At 39.4% G+C, this 17,978-nt stretch overlaps 1 protein-coding gene across 5 annotated transcripts in view; it reads left to right on the forward strand.

The window, feature by feature from the left end:
* The window catches only part of GRIP2 (glutamate receptor interacting protein 2), a 273,157-nt gene that overhangs the window by 92,976 nt on the left and 162,203 nt on the right, over positions 1 to 17,978 (forward strand). The window contains exon 1 of one of the 5 annotated variants that reach the window (XM_087708948.1): positions 9,270 to 9,853. The exons of the other annotated variants lie outside the window; for them this stretch is intronic. Within the exon in view, the coding sequence (XP_087565074.1) occupies positions 9,814 to 9,853 (40 nt within the window). The 5' untranslated portion in view covers positions 9,270 to 9,813. Of the gene's footprint in view, positions 1 to 9,269; positions 9,854 to 17,978 lie in introns of those variants that run through there. 5 annotated transcript variants of the gene reach the window in all.

The raw sequence follows: 17,978 nt of genomic DNA on the forward strand, positions 1-17,978 counted from the left end.
AGCATCATGGTTTAATATTAGCAAATTAATGTTAACATGATGTTTCTCATTAATGCATTGTTGCACCGTTACTCACTGAAAAGAAACTATGAGACGTTTATTAAGAATGATGACCTCCTCAGTTAGCTAGCCGTGTGGCTTGGCTACATCTCCCAGAGAGACTATGGCCAAGAGAATTAACAAAAGCAGAATAATTGATTAAAGGCTGATCTTCCTTGAAAAACCTGTCCTGAGCCTTCTGTATACAGGGTCTATAAAACTGTATTATCCCTTCCTACAATGGACTAATCTGTGAAAGATTGTATGATGGAAAATATTTATTTATTTATTACAATCATAGAGTTTCCCAGTGCTAAAAGTGGACTAAAAATGATGACGCTCATTGTAAGATTGAACTTGGATCAGTCATCAGGACCAGAGATTTACTCTTCCAAGCTTTTGGACTCATGCTGGAGCACATCTTCAGGGAATTTCTCTCTACTGAAATACGTGCTTTGGACTGCTCTGGGTGTCGTGTTTATGTGGTGCTTTCCTATTGGCTGGTTGGTGTACTGACGGCTGGTGATTGACTCTCATTTCTTTGTGCTGCCAAGCTCTCGGCTCCTAAGTATTTGATAAACTGGTGGTAATTCAGCACCACTTACGCTCATTGATTGTTAAATTATATGGGATTATTATTTTCCATATTATAAAAATGGATTGCTTGCTTGATTAGATTATTATCACTGGCTCAAGGTTGACCCGGCCTTCCATCCTTCCAAAGTGGGTAAAATGAAGACCCAGATTGTTGGGGGAAATATGCTGACTCTGTAAACTGCTTAGAGAGGGCTGTAAAGCATTATATAAGTCTAAGTGCTTTTGCTATTTTCTTTAGGAGCTTAAGGTGACTTTCATTGGATCTCCATTTTTGTTGCCATTTCATTAACCCTACAAGGGAGGTTGGAACTAAGGAAAATAGCTCTCCCAAAATCATCCGGTGATTTTCTGTAGCTGAGGATGAACTTGAACCCAGATCTATCCTATTCCAACAGTTTAACCAGTGCATAAATTTGAATAGCAGTTGCTGTCCTTACTATTTATGCATCTTACCTGGGTGTGTGCATGTGCATGCACATGTGCCAGTGGTGGGTTTCCAATTTTTTTTACTACCGGTTCGCTCAGGCATGCGTGTATGCATGATGCTTCTGCGCATGTGCAGAAATGTCCGGGCAGATGGGCGGAGCCTCTTGCTGCCGCTAGTACCCATTCGGCCAAACTGGGAGCAACCTACCTCTGACACATGCGTGTACCTCCATCCTTATAAAAATGTCCAGTAACTCTGCTTTCAGCCTTTAATACATAGTTTTGTGATTTAATTCTCCCCATGGAAGTTGTTTCTCATTATAATTAGTTACATGCAACTTTCAGTAGCAAACCTAGTCAGATTTTGCATTTGCAGATTCTTAAAAAAAAAAAATCAAGAGAGAAGAAGGCTAGGAAGCCTTACTGCACTGGGAATGAAATGCTCATTTCTATCCCTTTCCACCACATTTACGATGACAGTGCTGATTAAATGTAGATTAGATTGTTAGTTGAACATGCACTGACATCTTCATGTCATGAATCACAGGCTTTACTAAAGGCCTGAGGATTTGTAGAATGGGAACTAGCCTTCTACAATCCAGATTTTGCAACTGAACTCTCCTGCAAGATAATAAAGGAAACAACACAGTAAACTTAAAGGTAATCATATTGGCCACGAAGTGCATTGAGTTCAAAGTAACTTTGTAGTCTTCCAAGGTTCTCCAAGCTGTTTATCAGACAAAACATTACAACAATGCACTTTATTCATGCTTTATTTCCTTGCCTATTTCTTGGCATTGCATCTTTCTAAAATAGTCTCTGATCTGAGGAGATGGGGGGGGGGGAGAACAAGCTGAATGGTGGGGGAAAAGGTTGTGCAAATATATGAGAGAGAGGGGAAGGGAGACAGAGAGACAAAGTAACAGGAAATAGCTAAAGAAAACAATATCCATTCCTTCTCAACTTTTCATAGTTAATTCCTTCTCATAACTAAATTCTCTGTCTGCTAGATGTCTGTCCCAGGTATTTAGGTTGCACACACTGAGAATACCTTTATATTGCTTACCCATCTTCTGGTATTAGAGAAAAATTGGGAGTCTTTACTGGATTGCAGTACTGTAGAAATTTTCTGAACGAATATGTCAAAACCAAATGGGAAAGGCATTCCTTCTCCTCATATGTTAAAAGGTGTCCTTTTTATTCTTCATTAGAAATGCAGTGGCTTAAAAGATGCCGGAGAAGGTCTATACTTCCGCAGTTTGAGTCCTACCACTGCATGATGGTATGAGTTCCTGTCATTTGCCTCAGCCTCCTGCCAATCTTAACAGTTTGAAAGCATGTAAATGCGAGTAGATAAATAGGTACCACTTCAGTTGGAAGGTAACAGCCTCTGGTATTTCGCTGTATGTTTTGTGCTGTGGCATGATGTCATGCTGGCCACATGGCCATGGAAACATCTTTGGATAGTGTGGCTTAATGGTTTAAAGAAATGGGGATGAGTACAGCTCCCTAAAGATGACTACAAGAAATGGAGTAAAACCTGAAGGAACTCCTCCTTTGCCTTTTACTTCTTTCTTCATTTTTTTTCTCTTCCTCCTGTTCTTTTGAAGAAAATTGAAAAAGGAGAAAGTTTTCCCCATGCCATAATGACAATATGGATTCTCCCAGGGTTTAAGAAATACTCTGATATTTAAGTGTCTCACAATTTATTTATTTAGCTAGTTTTGCTGCCTTTGAGTCAATCTAGACTCTTGGAGACTCCCTGGGCAAGTCTTCGAAGCTTTCCTGGCAAGTTTTTAGAAGTGGTTTGCCATTGCCTGCTTCCTAGAAAGAGAAAGACTGGCCCAAGGTCACCCAGCTGGCTTTGCACCTATCTCTTAAAAAAAAACCTAATCTGCTTGTTCTATGCATTGTTTCATTCTGAATATTAGCCTGTTATCTCAGCATGCCTTCCAGCCTGATTAGGGAAACTGCCTATGGGATGTGTATAACCCTGGACTTTCAAAAAGAATGAGATCAGATAAAGGGGTTAGTTTGGAGGCCTTTTGACCTCCAATTAATCAAAGTCCTATCCTGTGTGGCATTCTGGCTTATTTTTTAATCTTCTAGATACATGGTTTGCAAAGTATGGTGTTACTTTAAGCCAAAGGTGGATGAGAGGATGTAATTAAGCACATAGGTATACATAGACATCTATTTGCAGCCATAGTAATACAATAACATGTGATGGAATTACTCTGTGCTTCTCATTTTTTTCCTCTACTTTAAGATTTATGACATGGTGGGACCAAATGGCAGCTAAATTATTATTCATCTAGAGATAGCAGCAAAACCATTAGACTAGATGTAGTAGACAGAAATGGGCAGGTTTTTAAATAGGAAAGCTGGTGGAAACACATCTGTCAAGACTATTTAATACTGGGAAAAATAGAATCCTACCTACAGAGAAACCATCTGGATAGATGAGTAGAAAAATGAATTATGATATTAATAGAACTCACAGTCTCCCGGTTTCTAACCTGATGTCTTGGCCATTGCACAACCAGCTGGGTGACTTCAGGCAAGTGACTCTTGGCCTTAGAAACCAAATAATGCCAAAATGCTTCCAAATATTTTGCCAAGAAAAGTCCAGGGACTAGTCCAGGCGGTTGCCAAAGTCAAAATTGACTTGAAGGCACACATATACACCAAAAAATGTGGAATGGATTTTTGTAATTCTGCTACATCTGATGCTTGAGTTTGATGTACTATATAGATGGTAAAGTTCTCTCTCTCTCTCTCTCTCATTTAATATGGTACATATATACTATTCTGCCAACCTAGCAGTTCCAAATATGTTATAATTGCAAGTAGAAAAATAGGGACCACCTTTGGTGGGAAGGTAACAGCGTTCCGTGCACCTTCAGCGTTTAGTCATGCTGGCCACATGACCACGACGATGTCTTTGGACAGCGCTGGCTCTTCTGCTTCGAAACAGAGATGAGCACCACCACCTAGAGTTGGGAATGACTAGCACATATGTGCAAGAGGGACCTTTACCTTTTATACTATACAAAGAACAAATTTTGCAGTAAGTGCTATTTGCTAGGCAATGAAAGAATCCCTCCATGAGGGAGATGGGTGGTTTTTAAATTTGATAAATAAATAAAATTAAAACAGGTGTAGCACAGCTGTCTTCTTTTGGGGTCTTCTGCTGAGTAACAGAACATATAAATAAATATGGCATACAGTAAAGTATCTTATTTCTCCTGTAAATGTCCCTTTATAATTTGAAACATGGGGGCAGTTATAAAAGACATGGTCAAAAGTATAATATATTACACACTGTTTATCTCTACTCTTTTCCCATTGATCTTTATAACTGTAAGATATTTTAAGGATATTCTCACAGAAGACTCTCTCCAAACTGGGGCTAAGAGCATAAAAATGTCAAGCTGCAATTTCACTGGAAACAAATGCAATGTGGGCTGCTTCATAAATACATTGATGGAATCTGAGCTGGCAGGAGCTATATAGGAATCTTAGATCGGTGGAAGCGAGATCATTGAAAATATGAACTCAATGTACAGCTGTTCTGAAAAAGATGATAAGCTGGGAGATTGATATACATCTATGTTGTAATTGCGACCTGACCACAACAATCAGTTTTGGTCACTGCTATGTTGAAAATAATATTGTAGAATAGATGAAAATGGGCGGGGGGGGGGGAAGAGAGAGATGAACCAAATATTGATGCTGGAAGTAATTCTCTTATGAGGCAAAGTTGCAATGCTGAGAGCAGGGATACAGAACAGGGATGTACAACATTTTGCAGCAGATGGGAGGTGTAGGAGGAAGGACTGCCTGACCCATAGCATTAGATTCTTCTGAAACACTAAATAATAAGGGATAAATGAAAGGAAGTGTTTTTCCAAAGGGCTTACACAGATTCATTGGCAAATTGATCACCACATTTAGCAACACCTTGTTAGCCCCTTCATAGCTGTGAAGCTATGAAGGAGTCGGACTTGGTTGTATATCTTCTTGAAAATTGTGGGCTAAATGGAAAACTGAAAAAGTGAAAAGTGAACAAGCTGGAACAAGGAATTCAGTAATAACGCTGTTAATTTGATTTTCTCCTGCAAAATGTCTGCTTAGAAAATGGCATGCCGATTAGAGGAATTATTATTGCAACATCAACTTTTGTGGCTAATTTAGTCTATGAAAAAGCTTCTGCTGAGCAAATTACAGAATAATTTGAGGTGGTGAGTGAATGCCTGCATGGATGCTATTTGTGACTGTCTTCTCACAGCAATTGAACCTGAGCAACTGAGTCTATCAAAAGATGGAACTGTTACCAAATAAGTATTCCAATTCTAAATTTAATGTTGACTGTTTTTTAAGCCACTGTTTTTTAAACTTGACAATGTTAAGCTGTGTAGGCTTCAACTATACAACCTCACTGCAAGCAGATAAAAGAAAGCATGCTGTACCCCAAAGTTTTTTGGGGGGTATAGCATGAAGACTCAATTTATAAATGGATCAATGTAGGATGTTTGCTATCGGGTGATGCAATGTCAGGCAGTCCCTAAGTGACATCCATTACATGTATTGTCTGATACAATGAATGACTACTATAAATTACCAATTTATGATGTGGGAAAAGAAGGTGCCCTTTAACTACTGTTGATCTGCCTCATATGTGTGTCCAGATCAATAGGACATTCCCCCCCCCCAATTATTAACATAAGAGGTCTTTTATGACAGGGCAAGTTCTGATGCTGCTTTGTTTTCCATTTAACTTCTCTTTCTAAATCATTCATTCAATAATGCTTTAGGTGTGCAGTGTGTTGGTTGTCTAAAATATTATGCAACTTTGTATTTCTTAATCATTCAACAAAACCACCCTCAGCTTAAGAATTCTTCCTCATTTATTAGCAGTTTGCATCCAATTCATTAGCATGCGGGATGCATCAGTTACCACATTTGATCATCCAATAATACCCACCATTTTGACATTATTGATGGCCTCTGTGGACATCTCTGCTTGGGAAGCCCACCCAATTAGCCATGGTTCCTGCTCCAAAGGAAATCCTGGAAGCTAAGTGGTTTCTTGTTGAGGAAAATCCCACCTCATTTCTGATTCTCTCTTCTCTCTTTTAGCTTAGGCACAATGCCTATTCGTCAGACATTCCCTGCCCCCCCCCCCCCCACGCTATGAAAACAAGTATTAGGAGAGAACAAGGTTGGGTCATTAGATGATTACAATTTTTTTTCATCCTCCCATTGACAAAATCCTTGACCAAGAGTGAAGATACCTTTATTGCTCTGGGTTTGTAAATAAAATGAAATGAAACAAGCACATTTGCAGATCAATGTAAAAACCACAGGGGAAAGGAATGCCTCTGAAATGGTGGGCATGCAAAGAAGAGTAAAGCAGTATTTGCTGGTGGTCTTGAGTAACTTCCCACATTGAGAAGAAGTCTAACACCTAATGAATCAGCAGATGTAGACTGCCTGCTTCCACAAAAGAGAGTATCTTCCTCCTCTTTACATTAAAGAGCCCCACCCCCACCCCCCAAAAACAAACCAATGTATCATGCATGAAATCCTCTTATCTTTGCTACCAGGAGTGCACACTTGCATGCTTGCTTTGCTCGAGTGTGGCGTTTCTGTGCATCCGCAGAGCATTGGTGATGATGTGTGGGTGGGTGGGTGGAGCCTCCTGCCGCCACTACAGGTTTGCCTGAATTGGGTCGAACTGGCAGAATACCACCTCCGCAATGTATACATGTGAGTATAAAGTCTCGTTTCATTGAGAGAAGAGAGTACTTGCTGGCATTCTTCTGTTGTAACTTTAATCTTCGTTCTGTTACTTATCAGATCTCTGAGAAATGTGTTCTTATTAACAGTGGATTAATTGTTTCCAGTCCAGATTTCTAGAAGAAAAATCTAAAAGTAGTTGACAATTGACACATTTTTTTTCAGCGGTAGGCTCTGAGGAACACTCTGATTGTGTTCTGCTTGCACATCACTGCTAGGTTTTGGAAGTTAGACACAATGGACTGTTAAGAAAGTTCAGAAAGTTTATAGCTTTTGTCCGGAGAAAATAGCAACATTTCAGAGAAAATAGTTTAGAACTCTCTGAGCAGTAGGTTAAACTGGGAAGTAAAAAAAAGGGGGAGAAATAGCAAGCAGTCATTAAGAGTTAGGTTTGAACTCAAGATATTTCACTTTTCCCCCCTCTACAAATAGAATTGTACAGAGTTGTTGCTAGCACATGCAAACCGGTAATAAAACTGTTGACCGGATCCATAGGTCTGGAGGTTGCCACCATGAAAAGATTAGATCAGCAGTGTCAAACTCAAGTCCTGTGGCCTGGATCCTCTGGCAGCCAAAGCAGGGCACATGGGGGACGCACACGGCTCCCAAATCCCATTTTCAGCCTGGACAACCTCCGGCAACACTCTTCCAGCCAAAATGGGGCACGGCAGGCCCTTGTGTGCACCCTGCACCCCGTTTTGGCCAGCAGAATGCTGCAGAAGGCCATACAGGCCAAAAATGGGGTGCGGGGGGCCTCATGCGGAGAACTACAATGCTGATCCGGCTCTCAAAGAAATCCAGTTTGATACCCCTGGATTAGGTAATTAAGCAACCTGATTAACAGGTGGGGCTTTTTTTGGTAACATGAGACAGGTATTCCTTGATTTACGACCACAATTTAGCCCAAAATTCCCATTGCTAAGTAAGACAGTTGTTAAGTGAGTTTTGCCCCATTTTATGACCTTTCTTGCCACAGTTAGGTGAATCACTGCAATTGTTGTAAGTCACATGATTGTCAAGTGAGCCTGGCTTCCCCGTTAACTTTGCTTGTCAGAAGGTCACAAAAGGTGATCACATGATCCTGGGACACTCCCACCATCATAAATCTTGCCTAGCATCTGAATTTTGATCATGTGACTATGGGGATGTTTCAATAGTCGTAAGTGTGACAAACGGCCATAAGTCACTTTTTTTAGACCTGTTCTAACTTCAAATGGTCACTAAATGAATGCTTGTAATACGAGAATTATCTGTAGATAATGTTCTCAGTTCCTACTTTGGTTGAAAGCTTTAGGGAATAAAGGATTTGCCTTCCATGTTTAGATGGAACTCTTTGAGAATATCTATGGAGATTCTCACTCATCCAGATCATGGTTGTCCTAAAGGTACTTTTTCAAGAGGCAACTGGACTTTTTCTTTGAAGATGTTTCACTTCTCATCCAGGAAGCTTTTTCAGCTCTGACTGGATGGTGGGAAATGGAAAAAATTATACTCTCTTACAAGTAAAAAACACTGTTAGTGTCCCTTCTCTATTTTGTTTGTTCCTCTAGTATTTGAAGGGCTGCCACAAAGAGGAGGGGGTCAAATTATTTTCCAAAGCAGCATAGGGTAGGACAAGACACAATGGATGGAAACTAATCAAGGAGAGAAGCAACCTGGAATTAAATTAAACTTCCTAACAATGAGAACAATTACCAAGTGGAACAGCTTGCCTTCAGAAGTTGTGGGTGTTTCATCACTGGAGATCTTTAAGAAGAGACTGGACTGTCACTTACTCACAGTCACAGTCTCCTGCTTGAGCAGGGGGTTGGACTAGAAGACCTCTAAAATCCCATCCAGGTCTCTTCTGTACTATTTTTTAGAATCTACACAGTTTCTAGTTCTTTTGCCATGCAAGAGTTGAAAAGCAAAAATAATTTAAAGCACCTTTTTTTTAAAAGACATAAAAGAGAGAAGACAGAGTACGGTACAAAGGAGGATTAAATTAAGTTACTAGCCAGTTTCCAGCTCCTGTGCTTTTCCTCCGGGTTACAGAAAGAAGCGTAGCGCTTAAACAGCAGCTTTGATATTGCCTTGAAAGGGGCTGGCAGCCATACAGCCAGTTTGATAAAAGGGGTGGGGGAAACCAAGAGTCTTGAGCTGGGCTGCAGCTCTTAACAGCTGCCTTCTCTTGCACGCTGAAATGTTGCCGCCTGGAACTTGGAAGCATCTGGGGGTGGGGGGGGGAACCTTTAAGTCTTCCAACTCGTGCCGCCAGTTGCAGCCCAAAAAAGGAACCTTCAGTTGTATGGCTGTCAGCCAAGGCCATTCAGTCTAGCTTCTTGTGATTTTTATGGATTTCCTGGGTGACAGAAACAAAAGGCTCCATCTGAAAGATGAACGTACCACCCATGTGGGAGGATGACTGCACTCTTCCAGCGTGGCCCGAGTTGGATCACAGCATGCTGTGAAGGATCTCCTTCCCTTTGCGATGCCAGCAAGGGGACCCATGGGTGGCTTGGTTCCTGCTGCTCCTTCTCCAACCGGCTCCTCCTTTTTTTAATGCCTCCGCGTAGAACTTTTCCCTTGGCTCTCTCCCTCATGGAAACCACTTTAACGGACCCTGTGATGCTTTCCCTTGACGAGCGTTGGGAGAGACTTTCACACCTTACCCGGGTTCCGAATTCCTTTTGACGTTGAATCTTCTGAGTGGTCGGAGCCTGATGTTGAGGTGGTGGTTGCTTTTCAGTGGGGGTGTTGTGTTTGCTGGGTGTCAAAGCAGTGGAGGACTTTGTTTTCTTTAAGTGGAGGAGTGTATCTTTTGTGCTGTGTAGCCCTGTTTCCTTGTGAGCGAGAGAAACGGCCTGGGAGTAAGACTGCTGTAACGTGATTCCCGTGCCAGCCAAGGAAGAGAAGAGCGCCTTTCGCCTTTCGCTGTTTAGCTGAATGCTTTGATAGATAATAGCAGACATGCTTTGTGGACTGAAAAAGGATTTGCAGTCTGGTTTTGGTGAGTAAGACTGACTGTATTCCTTGACCTCCTGTTCCTTTTCAATTTTATTTTAAGGAAACTTGATCCTTTCAACTTACCCGATTTACACAGGGATCATACACAAAGAAAGGTGTGGATATCAATTTGGACAGAAATCTTTGAACATTTTTTTCCTTGAATTTTATGCTGTGGCTTTCATGCTTGGTTTGTGTGTGTGTGTGTGTGTGTGTGTGTGTTTGTGTTTTCTTGCATGTAATTAATTTGACTTTGTAACCTTGGAAACTATGGGCTTTTGCACTGAGTGTTTCTTTAAAAGTCTCTTCTGCATCTTTCATGAATTACAGAGGTTTTGTTTGCAGCTGTGTACAATTTGTATTTATCTTGTCAACTCTACATGATTTTTCAATGAAAGGAGCGAGGTCTCCTTCTTTCTTAATGCATTTTTACATAGTAAAACAGCATGCTAAATATAGGCGGATCACTAACTCTAGTATGCGCTTGAGGGTGTTGGTGATCTTACAGTCTAATGTAATGAATCATATTAATTATTTTAATGCAATAGAAAACTGTCAGTATCCTAAGGTTATTCACAGATGAAAGGTACCCTAGCAGGAAATCCAGTATGTATATCTAGCTCCCCATTTTAACTTCGCTGCAACCTCTGTTTTGCCATCAGTACACATGGTGCATTTATTCCCACCCTGATTTCTTCCTTTTCTTTTATCCTTAGGGGGGAAAAATCACAGATGGCTGAGGAGATTATAACATTATTATTAATAAAGTTATTAAAGTGGGTTGATGACAGTAAACCACAACTTAGCTCACTTTTTGTCTATGGAGAAAAATAATTTTAGCAGCTCCCCCATTTTTCCCCAGTTTTGAGTTTCACATCTGCAGTATGGAAGTTGGACTTCTGGTTTAAGTGATCTTAATCCAAACAGCTCAACAATTTGAGACAGCAGCTTATTTCCAAGAGCTGTCTGTGAGGAGGCTTTTGTGGCAAAATCAGCACATTTTGTGGGTGGAGTCATAAACAGTATGATATAAATGTTTATGGACTAAGACCCCACTTTATAGAATACCTTTGCGGTTCTTTGGATCCTTATAGCATCATCCACCTGATTCTTCCATGTGTGTCCAATACAACTGGACAGCAAATTGCAGCAAATTACAGCAAATTGAGCTATCTACTCTATTGATTGAGGGATAATGCTTCATACAACCAAGGGACAGCTTAGCTCACAAAATAAACTTCATGTTATAATATAACTATCTCTTAAGATACTACAAGATTGTGTTAAGTTTGGAAATTTAACATCTTCTTAACTTGTTGGTCTAATCTGATTGGGGCAAATGAATAAGTGTTTCCATGTCCACTGTATATTGTTAAAAAAGCACTTTTGATATACATGTCAATTCTATCTGCCTGTTTGTTCCCTAGAGATTACCTGTGAGTTAGACCAATTACTCAGTTTTATGCAAGAATTTTCATGTCTTGTAAATTTAGTTGATAGAATTTTTTTTGTGAAATTCAGTAAAATGAATTGGCAGGAAATGTTGCTACTGGAACCTTCAATAAGTATTTCTTTATGTATTGGAATATTTCTTTAAAGAATAAAATTGTTCAATGCAAGTGCAGAGAAAGTAACTTATTCTGTGCTTTCCTCTTTTTCATCAATGTTATGTTCCCATGAAAATGATTTTCTATCTATCTATCTATCTATCTATCTATCTATCTATCTATCTATCTATCTATCTATCTATCTATCTATCTATCCTATCTATAGATAGATAATCTATCTATCATATTTAAGAATATATTGACTATTCCAGATGAATTCTGTGAATATTACAAATAAGGTTGCTTAAACTGAACATATTTTGCACTGAGCTCTTAGGGTTTTTATTTTTGTGAATCAATGTTTGTGTGTTAATCCACAGAGAAAAAACAATCATCACTATTATACAGTTTTTACTACCTTTGAGATAGAATGCTTAGTTCTAATAGTTCCTTATCTCTTATGCACTGCCAACATTTCCAAATGCTACACTCATCTCTTCCTAACTCGTATTTTATCTCTACATTTTGTATTAAAGGGCTAACAATGTCCAGATTTAGGAATTGTGTGGTCTAATATGGGTCTTGAGGCTGTTTGACTGTTTGTAACTTAATTCTTAAATTCCAAACCCCAAATCATTCTAGAAATAAAGAAAGAAATGAAAGTGTGTAAAATTATCCTTTTAATTGGGAAATCTGATATACTGTCTCTCAATTGAGCTATCTTGTGAGTGACAAAAGTTGACAGCAATGTATAGAATCTGGATTGCAAGCCTAGCTATGGGATATGAATAGGAAAGTAGAGTTTAAACTCTTTGTAATCTGCCAATCTGTTCACATTGTTGCTTTAGTTTTATGCCTCTAGTTTCACATCTGTTGAGGGATTTGAGATCCAAAAATTCCAAATCTGGATCTAAATTTGCCGACCTCAGCTGAAAAGCTCAGCTTATTTCTAGATACTGTGCTATAAGTAAGTTCTACAATGGAGATATAGAAATATTAAGACTTGCTGTGCTAAACTCAGTTTTTGCAACAGTTGCACCCAACTGATGATTGTACTAGCAAACTATGGTAAAATAGGTGCTTTACCCAATTGCATTATTTTTTCCCCACCAAGGTATTCAAGCCAGCATGACTCTGAGAGGCAGCCCTGGCATATGAAATGATTATGGATGCTGCTAGCTAAAAGGGCAAGAAAGATGTGCTTGAGCTGGTCAGGATGCTCTGGTGTCAGTGTGATCTTTATCTAAGCTCCTGGGGGAAAGAAGTGGAAGAAGGAGAATGCCTACTAAGGTGTGAATAACAAAAATATATGAAGGAAGGAGAGAGAAAAGGGTGGATTGAACATAATGGTGCCAACAAAGAGAGGCAAGAGATTGTTGAATGAAAAAATAATAATAATAATTCCAGAAAATAAAGAATAGAAGAAACAGATCAAGACCATGTTTTGAAGGAATTGGGTGGTGGTAGCCAGAAGACCATGTGCCATAACATCCTGGGGAGAATAGATAGGGGAGAAAACTGATTCTTGTTCCAATTGGTTTCCTCTAGAATTATCAGATCCATCGGTCACTTGCCTCCTTCAGAGAAAAGCCTGTTTTGGCCTTTCTAAGTGAGGACTTTCTCAAACTATTTGATTATACCAAAGAACTTCGCAGGATGAAAAGCCACTATTAAAACATGGATTTAGTTGAACAGAAGAGAATCCTAGGAATAATAGGCTCTCAAGTGGAATTCATTATGGGGGAATACACAGTGTTCTAAAAATAATGAATTCAGAGGAAAAGGCTTGAAAAGAATCCCGTGTATGAATATATGTATGCCTTCGATATATAGCCATAGACCAAAAGAATAAAAATCAGTGAAATTATGCAGTAATTAGAGAGCGGTAAAACATAAAAACAGCAGCATGTAATGTGCAGCAAAAGCCAGCACAATGCAGGAATGCTAGACTTCAGCAGAATAAAGAATGTTCAGGAATGATCAAGAAACTTTGTCCATAGTCATTCATGCCCTGGTCACCTCCCAGTTGGAATACTGTAATACTGTCTACATGGGGCTGCCCTTGAAGAGTATCTGGAAGCTTCCACTAATTCAGAATGCAGCTGTGCAAGCAATTATGTGTGCCCCTAGAATAGGAGATATTACACCTCTGTTCCGTGAGCTGTAGTGGTTGCCAGTCTGCTTTCAGATCCAATTCTAAATGTTGGTTTTGAGTTTTAAAGCCCTTCATGCCATAGGTCTGGGTCATCTGACATCTGCCTCCAGGGATGGTATTAACTTACCTTCCCTACCAGTTCATAAATGTGAGCGCACGCACACCTTCTGCGCATGCACTTTTCCTTAGAAAAGGGCCTAAATGGGATGCCGTAAAGCCAGGGCAGGTGAATGGGCCCACTTGCGATTTCCGCTACCGGTTCAGGCGAACCGGTCAGAACCTGCAGAATACCACCTCTGGCTGCCTCTTCTTCTATAATGACTTCTTCATTAAGGACTAATGAAATATAACTACTTCTTATACATTGTCCCATAGATCCAGTAGAAGTGGTATGTTGTGGGTCTTGTCTGCTTAAAAACTGTATCTGTTGGGATCCCAAAAATGGACTTTTTCTACTATGGCACTTGCATTAGGAAACATCATCCCTTCCAAGTCAAGCTGGCTCCATCCTTGCTAACATTTCATAAGTTTCTCAAGATTTGGCTCAGGCTTCCAAGGAATTGGACTTGTTGACATGGCTCCACAGTTGGTCATATCTGTTGCTCTCTCCTTGCCTTTTTTAAATTGTAATCTATTCTTAATTGTTGATAGTTTTAAATTTTTTATTGTGTGCTGCCCATATTTTGTGTCACAGGTGGCTAAATAAATATGATGAATGAAAAACTAAACAAATAATTAAATTGTGGAGGATGTCAATGTTTCATACAAAGATTGGTGGAAAAGCTTGGCAAAAAGCAGTCACTAAACATAAAAAATGAATACAACAGAAGAGCAAAAAAAAAATATCAAAGCTTAGCTGGATAGAGAGCCAACGTGCTCCCCCCCCCCATTTCTAATGGCCCAAGCTATTGCTAAGAATTTTACAGCCATCTTAGAAATTTTGATTGTAACAGATAGAAAGAGAAACGATTTACTGAGATTAAGGCATAAGGTATGAAAAAAGGAGGACATTGTAGTAGTACATGTGCTACAGACCAAATCTTGTTGCCTAAGCACATGCAAAGGTGATCCTGGAGAGAGAGCCGGAGGGCGGGGGGGGGGAGAGAGAGAGAGAGAGAGAGAGAGAGAGAGAGAAACTATGCCTGTTGACAGTCATTAGCAACTATGGATGTACAATGCAAATGTACTTTTGGAATTTTGTTTAATGAAATAATGGAGACAAAGGCAAGGGAATACCTTCTCCTAGATACAATTGTGAAAGAGATGAAATCTTCCAGCTTTCAATAAGAGACCTGTTCTTGAAGCTTAACTGAGTAGTAGTGATTATCAAGGAACTACTTCACGAAGAAATCTGTGTCCCTTTAGATCTGTATCTTCATTCTATCTTGAGGATGCAGCATACAGCAGCTCCTTTGCGGGACCTGAGTAATACAAGTACTTTGAAAACTCTCTGTATAGCAGTTGAGTTCCTTGATTATTATGTGCATTTCTCAATGGAGAGAGGTGTTATAACACTTTTGAATTCAAAGAATGCAAGTGGATCTGAATGAAAGTTTCAGCAGCCTTGGGAACTGAAAAGTGCAACATCCAATCTAAAACATTTATGCCTTCGTTTGGGTTTTTGAGAATGCATGTAAAATACAGCCATATACATGCCCTCTACTTGATATGGATTTTCATATATTTAGTCAAACATGATTCAGAATGATTAAAAAAACATGTTAACATTTTAACTGTAGTTTAAAATATTGTCTCCCTTGACAGTAAGTTGGGTGGCATATGAACTTAATATCTTCCCCAGTTGTATCATATAAGGGATGTGCTCTCTCAGCATTGTGATCCATGGCTGAACATTGGTTTATTGAATGAATCAAATTATAGCATAGTTATCCATCATCTATCCATAATGGTTAGATATGCATAATATATTATGCCACTAACTCTCTAACCACATTTTAACCTAGCATGTTGTGTGGATCCAATCCAAATGTTTTGGGAGTTTAAGACATATAGTATTGTTAAGATGACAATTTTTCCATCCATCCATCCATCCATCCATCCATCCATCCACCCACCCACCCACCTACCTTGTGTATGTGTGTATGACTAGTTCTAATTTAATTTGATGAGTTTTCTTTACAAATTCTTTGAAAGAAGAGAATTTCTGAGAAATGCCCATGAGTGGGCTGTGGTCCTTTGAATGTCTTTGTTTATGAAGGTTCCAAATGGTATGTGTGAATGGCTTGTCCTTTATTATACTATGTCACCCAGCAGTCTGCATTCTATTTGCCTTCCCATATGTCATATTTATATCCTAACAGAGGTATCATAAGGGTGTTCCTCCTGCTGGGCTTTATCCATAGCAACCCTATTTTCACTACCAAGAAGGGACGTCTCCTTAGATCTTGGCTGAAAGGCAATTTGTGCTGAGCAATGCCTTACAGCCTACTCTGATTGATGCATTCATTCCTTCAGGGGGTCAAGGAGACATGCTCTCCAAGACCTGCTGCCTGATCCTTTCAGCTGTAGTTGACAGGAGTTGAACCTGGAAACTTCTGCCTGCAAGCAAGTGGTTTGTGGTTCTGCTATGCTTCAATCCTGTGGAAGTATCCAGTTTAATAGTATATGGGCTATACAGAGGGTACAAAGCTGTCTGGCTGAATTATCTCTCTACAGCCCTATGTGCCAAAAGCTTTGCTCCTGATTAAATATATTTTGGGGAGCACAGTCTGCCAGATAAGAAAAGGATGGAGATGCAGCTTATGAGTAAATGAATTGTTTTAGCAGGATTTAATGACCATAATTTTTATTAGTAATATTAGATAACTACCTTCTGAGAACATTTGATTTGATTGACAAATCTGGATATAACCAGTTGTCTTGCTCAATGCTTGGACAACTAGAACTCAAAAGTAGATACACAGAATAGAGCACAAAGGCTTTTCTACCTGCTTCCAGAACTAACCAGTTTGATACTCATTTGATATTGTGCAATTCTTTCCGAAGGGGAGCTTGATAAACTTCCTGTGTTCATGGTGTGAACATTTAACAAATTGAGCTATTTTAAACTTCTAGTTTTATGTCTAGCAACTTGCTTGGGGTGGCTTAACAGTTGATACAATTTCATGAAATCCGTTGATTCTTTCATTGTAGCTTTGTGAGGATCAGGAAACCAAAGAGCAGCCCTGGCTTAGAATGCAAACTGCATACTCTGCCTTCAGTAAAAAAACTGCTGCAAAGGTTCCCCATATGAAAAATAGCTAGAATCCCAATGGAGATCAGTTTGGTTGAATTATGGTTCCCTATGAAAGATCTGTGGCAAGCCACTTTTGTGCTTGCCCAGGTATCTCATTTGTAAAATGATGGTGTACTTGTTACTCTTTACTTAGAAGAACAGTGATTACTTTCCCCCAGGTCTTTCAATCATGGCAGCTACACGGTACTCATCTTGCTGGGGGAGCGCTGATAAAATGCAGCTTTCTCTTGTCTTAACTAGCACCTTATGGCTGTTGAGCACAGAAAGGGTAGCGCTTGATATGCTGCGCACAGAACCTTAGAAAAAGGAAGAATCTTTCTATTCACACAAATATCTGCAATGTTGATGGGTGCAGTGCACAAAATCCCAAATACTTTGAATATACACTCATCTTCAAAACCCTTGTTAAAATGCATAAGACCTGCCTTCCTCTTGTAAAAGGCATTATTTCTTTTTGCCGGCTTTCATTTCCAGATTTATTTGTTGTTGTTTTTAAAAAAATCACCTAAAAAGGTGTCGTATTCATGGCTGCTAAAGGAGGCAGCTACAACTGTGTTGTAAGTCCGACTATCATTTTGCATCTTTTGCCACTGTAAGATGTCATTTAGAGTTATTGTGAGGGTGATTGTCTCTAAGAAATAGTATATTTATATATTTTCAGGGTAAATTCAGGAAACATTACTTTTTTTAAGAGTGGAGTTCAGAATGTCTTGTGAACAATTTGGGGTAGCTCTAGTTTTGATGGTTTGGGGAAAGCTTCTGCTGAATGCTTTAGAATTACTGTGCTTTTAACCTGCCTCTTTCCTGTCTAAGACAAAAAGTATGTACACTGATACTGTAATAATGTGTGTTTGTGTGTCCACATGTCATATACAAAGACATCTTGGGTTTCTAGGCAAAAGATTATCAGAGACTTCTCCATTCTTTCAATTGCACAACATTCCTAATTGAAATCCCTTCTTTGTAACTGGGCAGCCCCGGATCATTTCTTTTCTTCACTGCTTTGACAATTTTCAGCTTTCACAGTTTCTTGTAAGGACCTCTGTATCAGATGACTAAAAGTTGTCCTACACGTTTAGGCATTCATGGGCATAATCATTACGATGGCCTTGGGGCTTACAATAGATTAAAACAAAGCTTAATGGAATATGAAAATCTATTGCATACAGTA

This window comes from Thamnophis sirtalis, unplaced genomic scaffold, assembly GCF_051295495.1.
Source record: "Thamnophis sirtalis isolate CommonGarterSnake01/CBP01778 unplaced genomic scaffold, rThaSir2_p1.2 scaffold_3, whole genome shotgun sequence".
Taxonomy (NCBI): domain Eukaryota; kingdom Metazoa; phylum Chordata; class Lepidosauria; order Squamata; family Natricidae; genus Thamnophis; species Thamnophis sirtalis.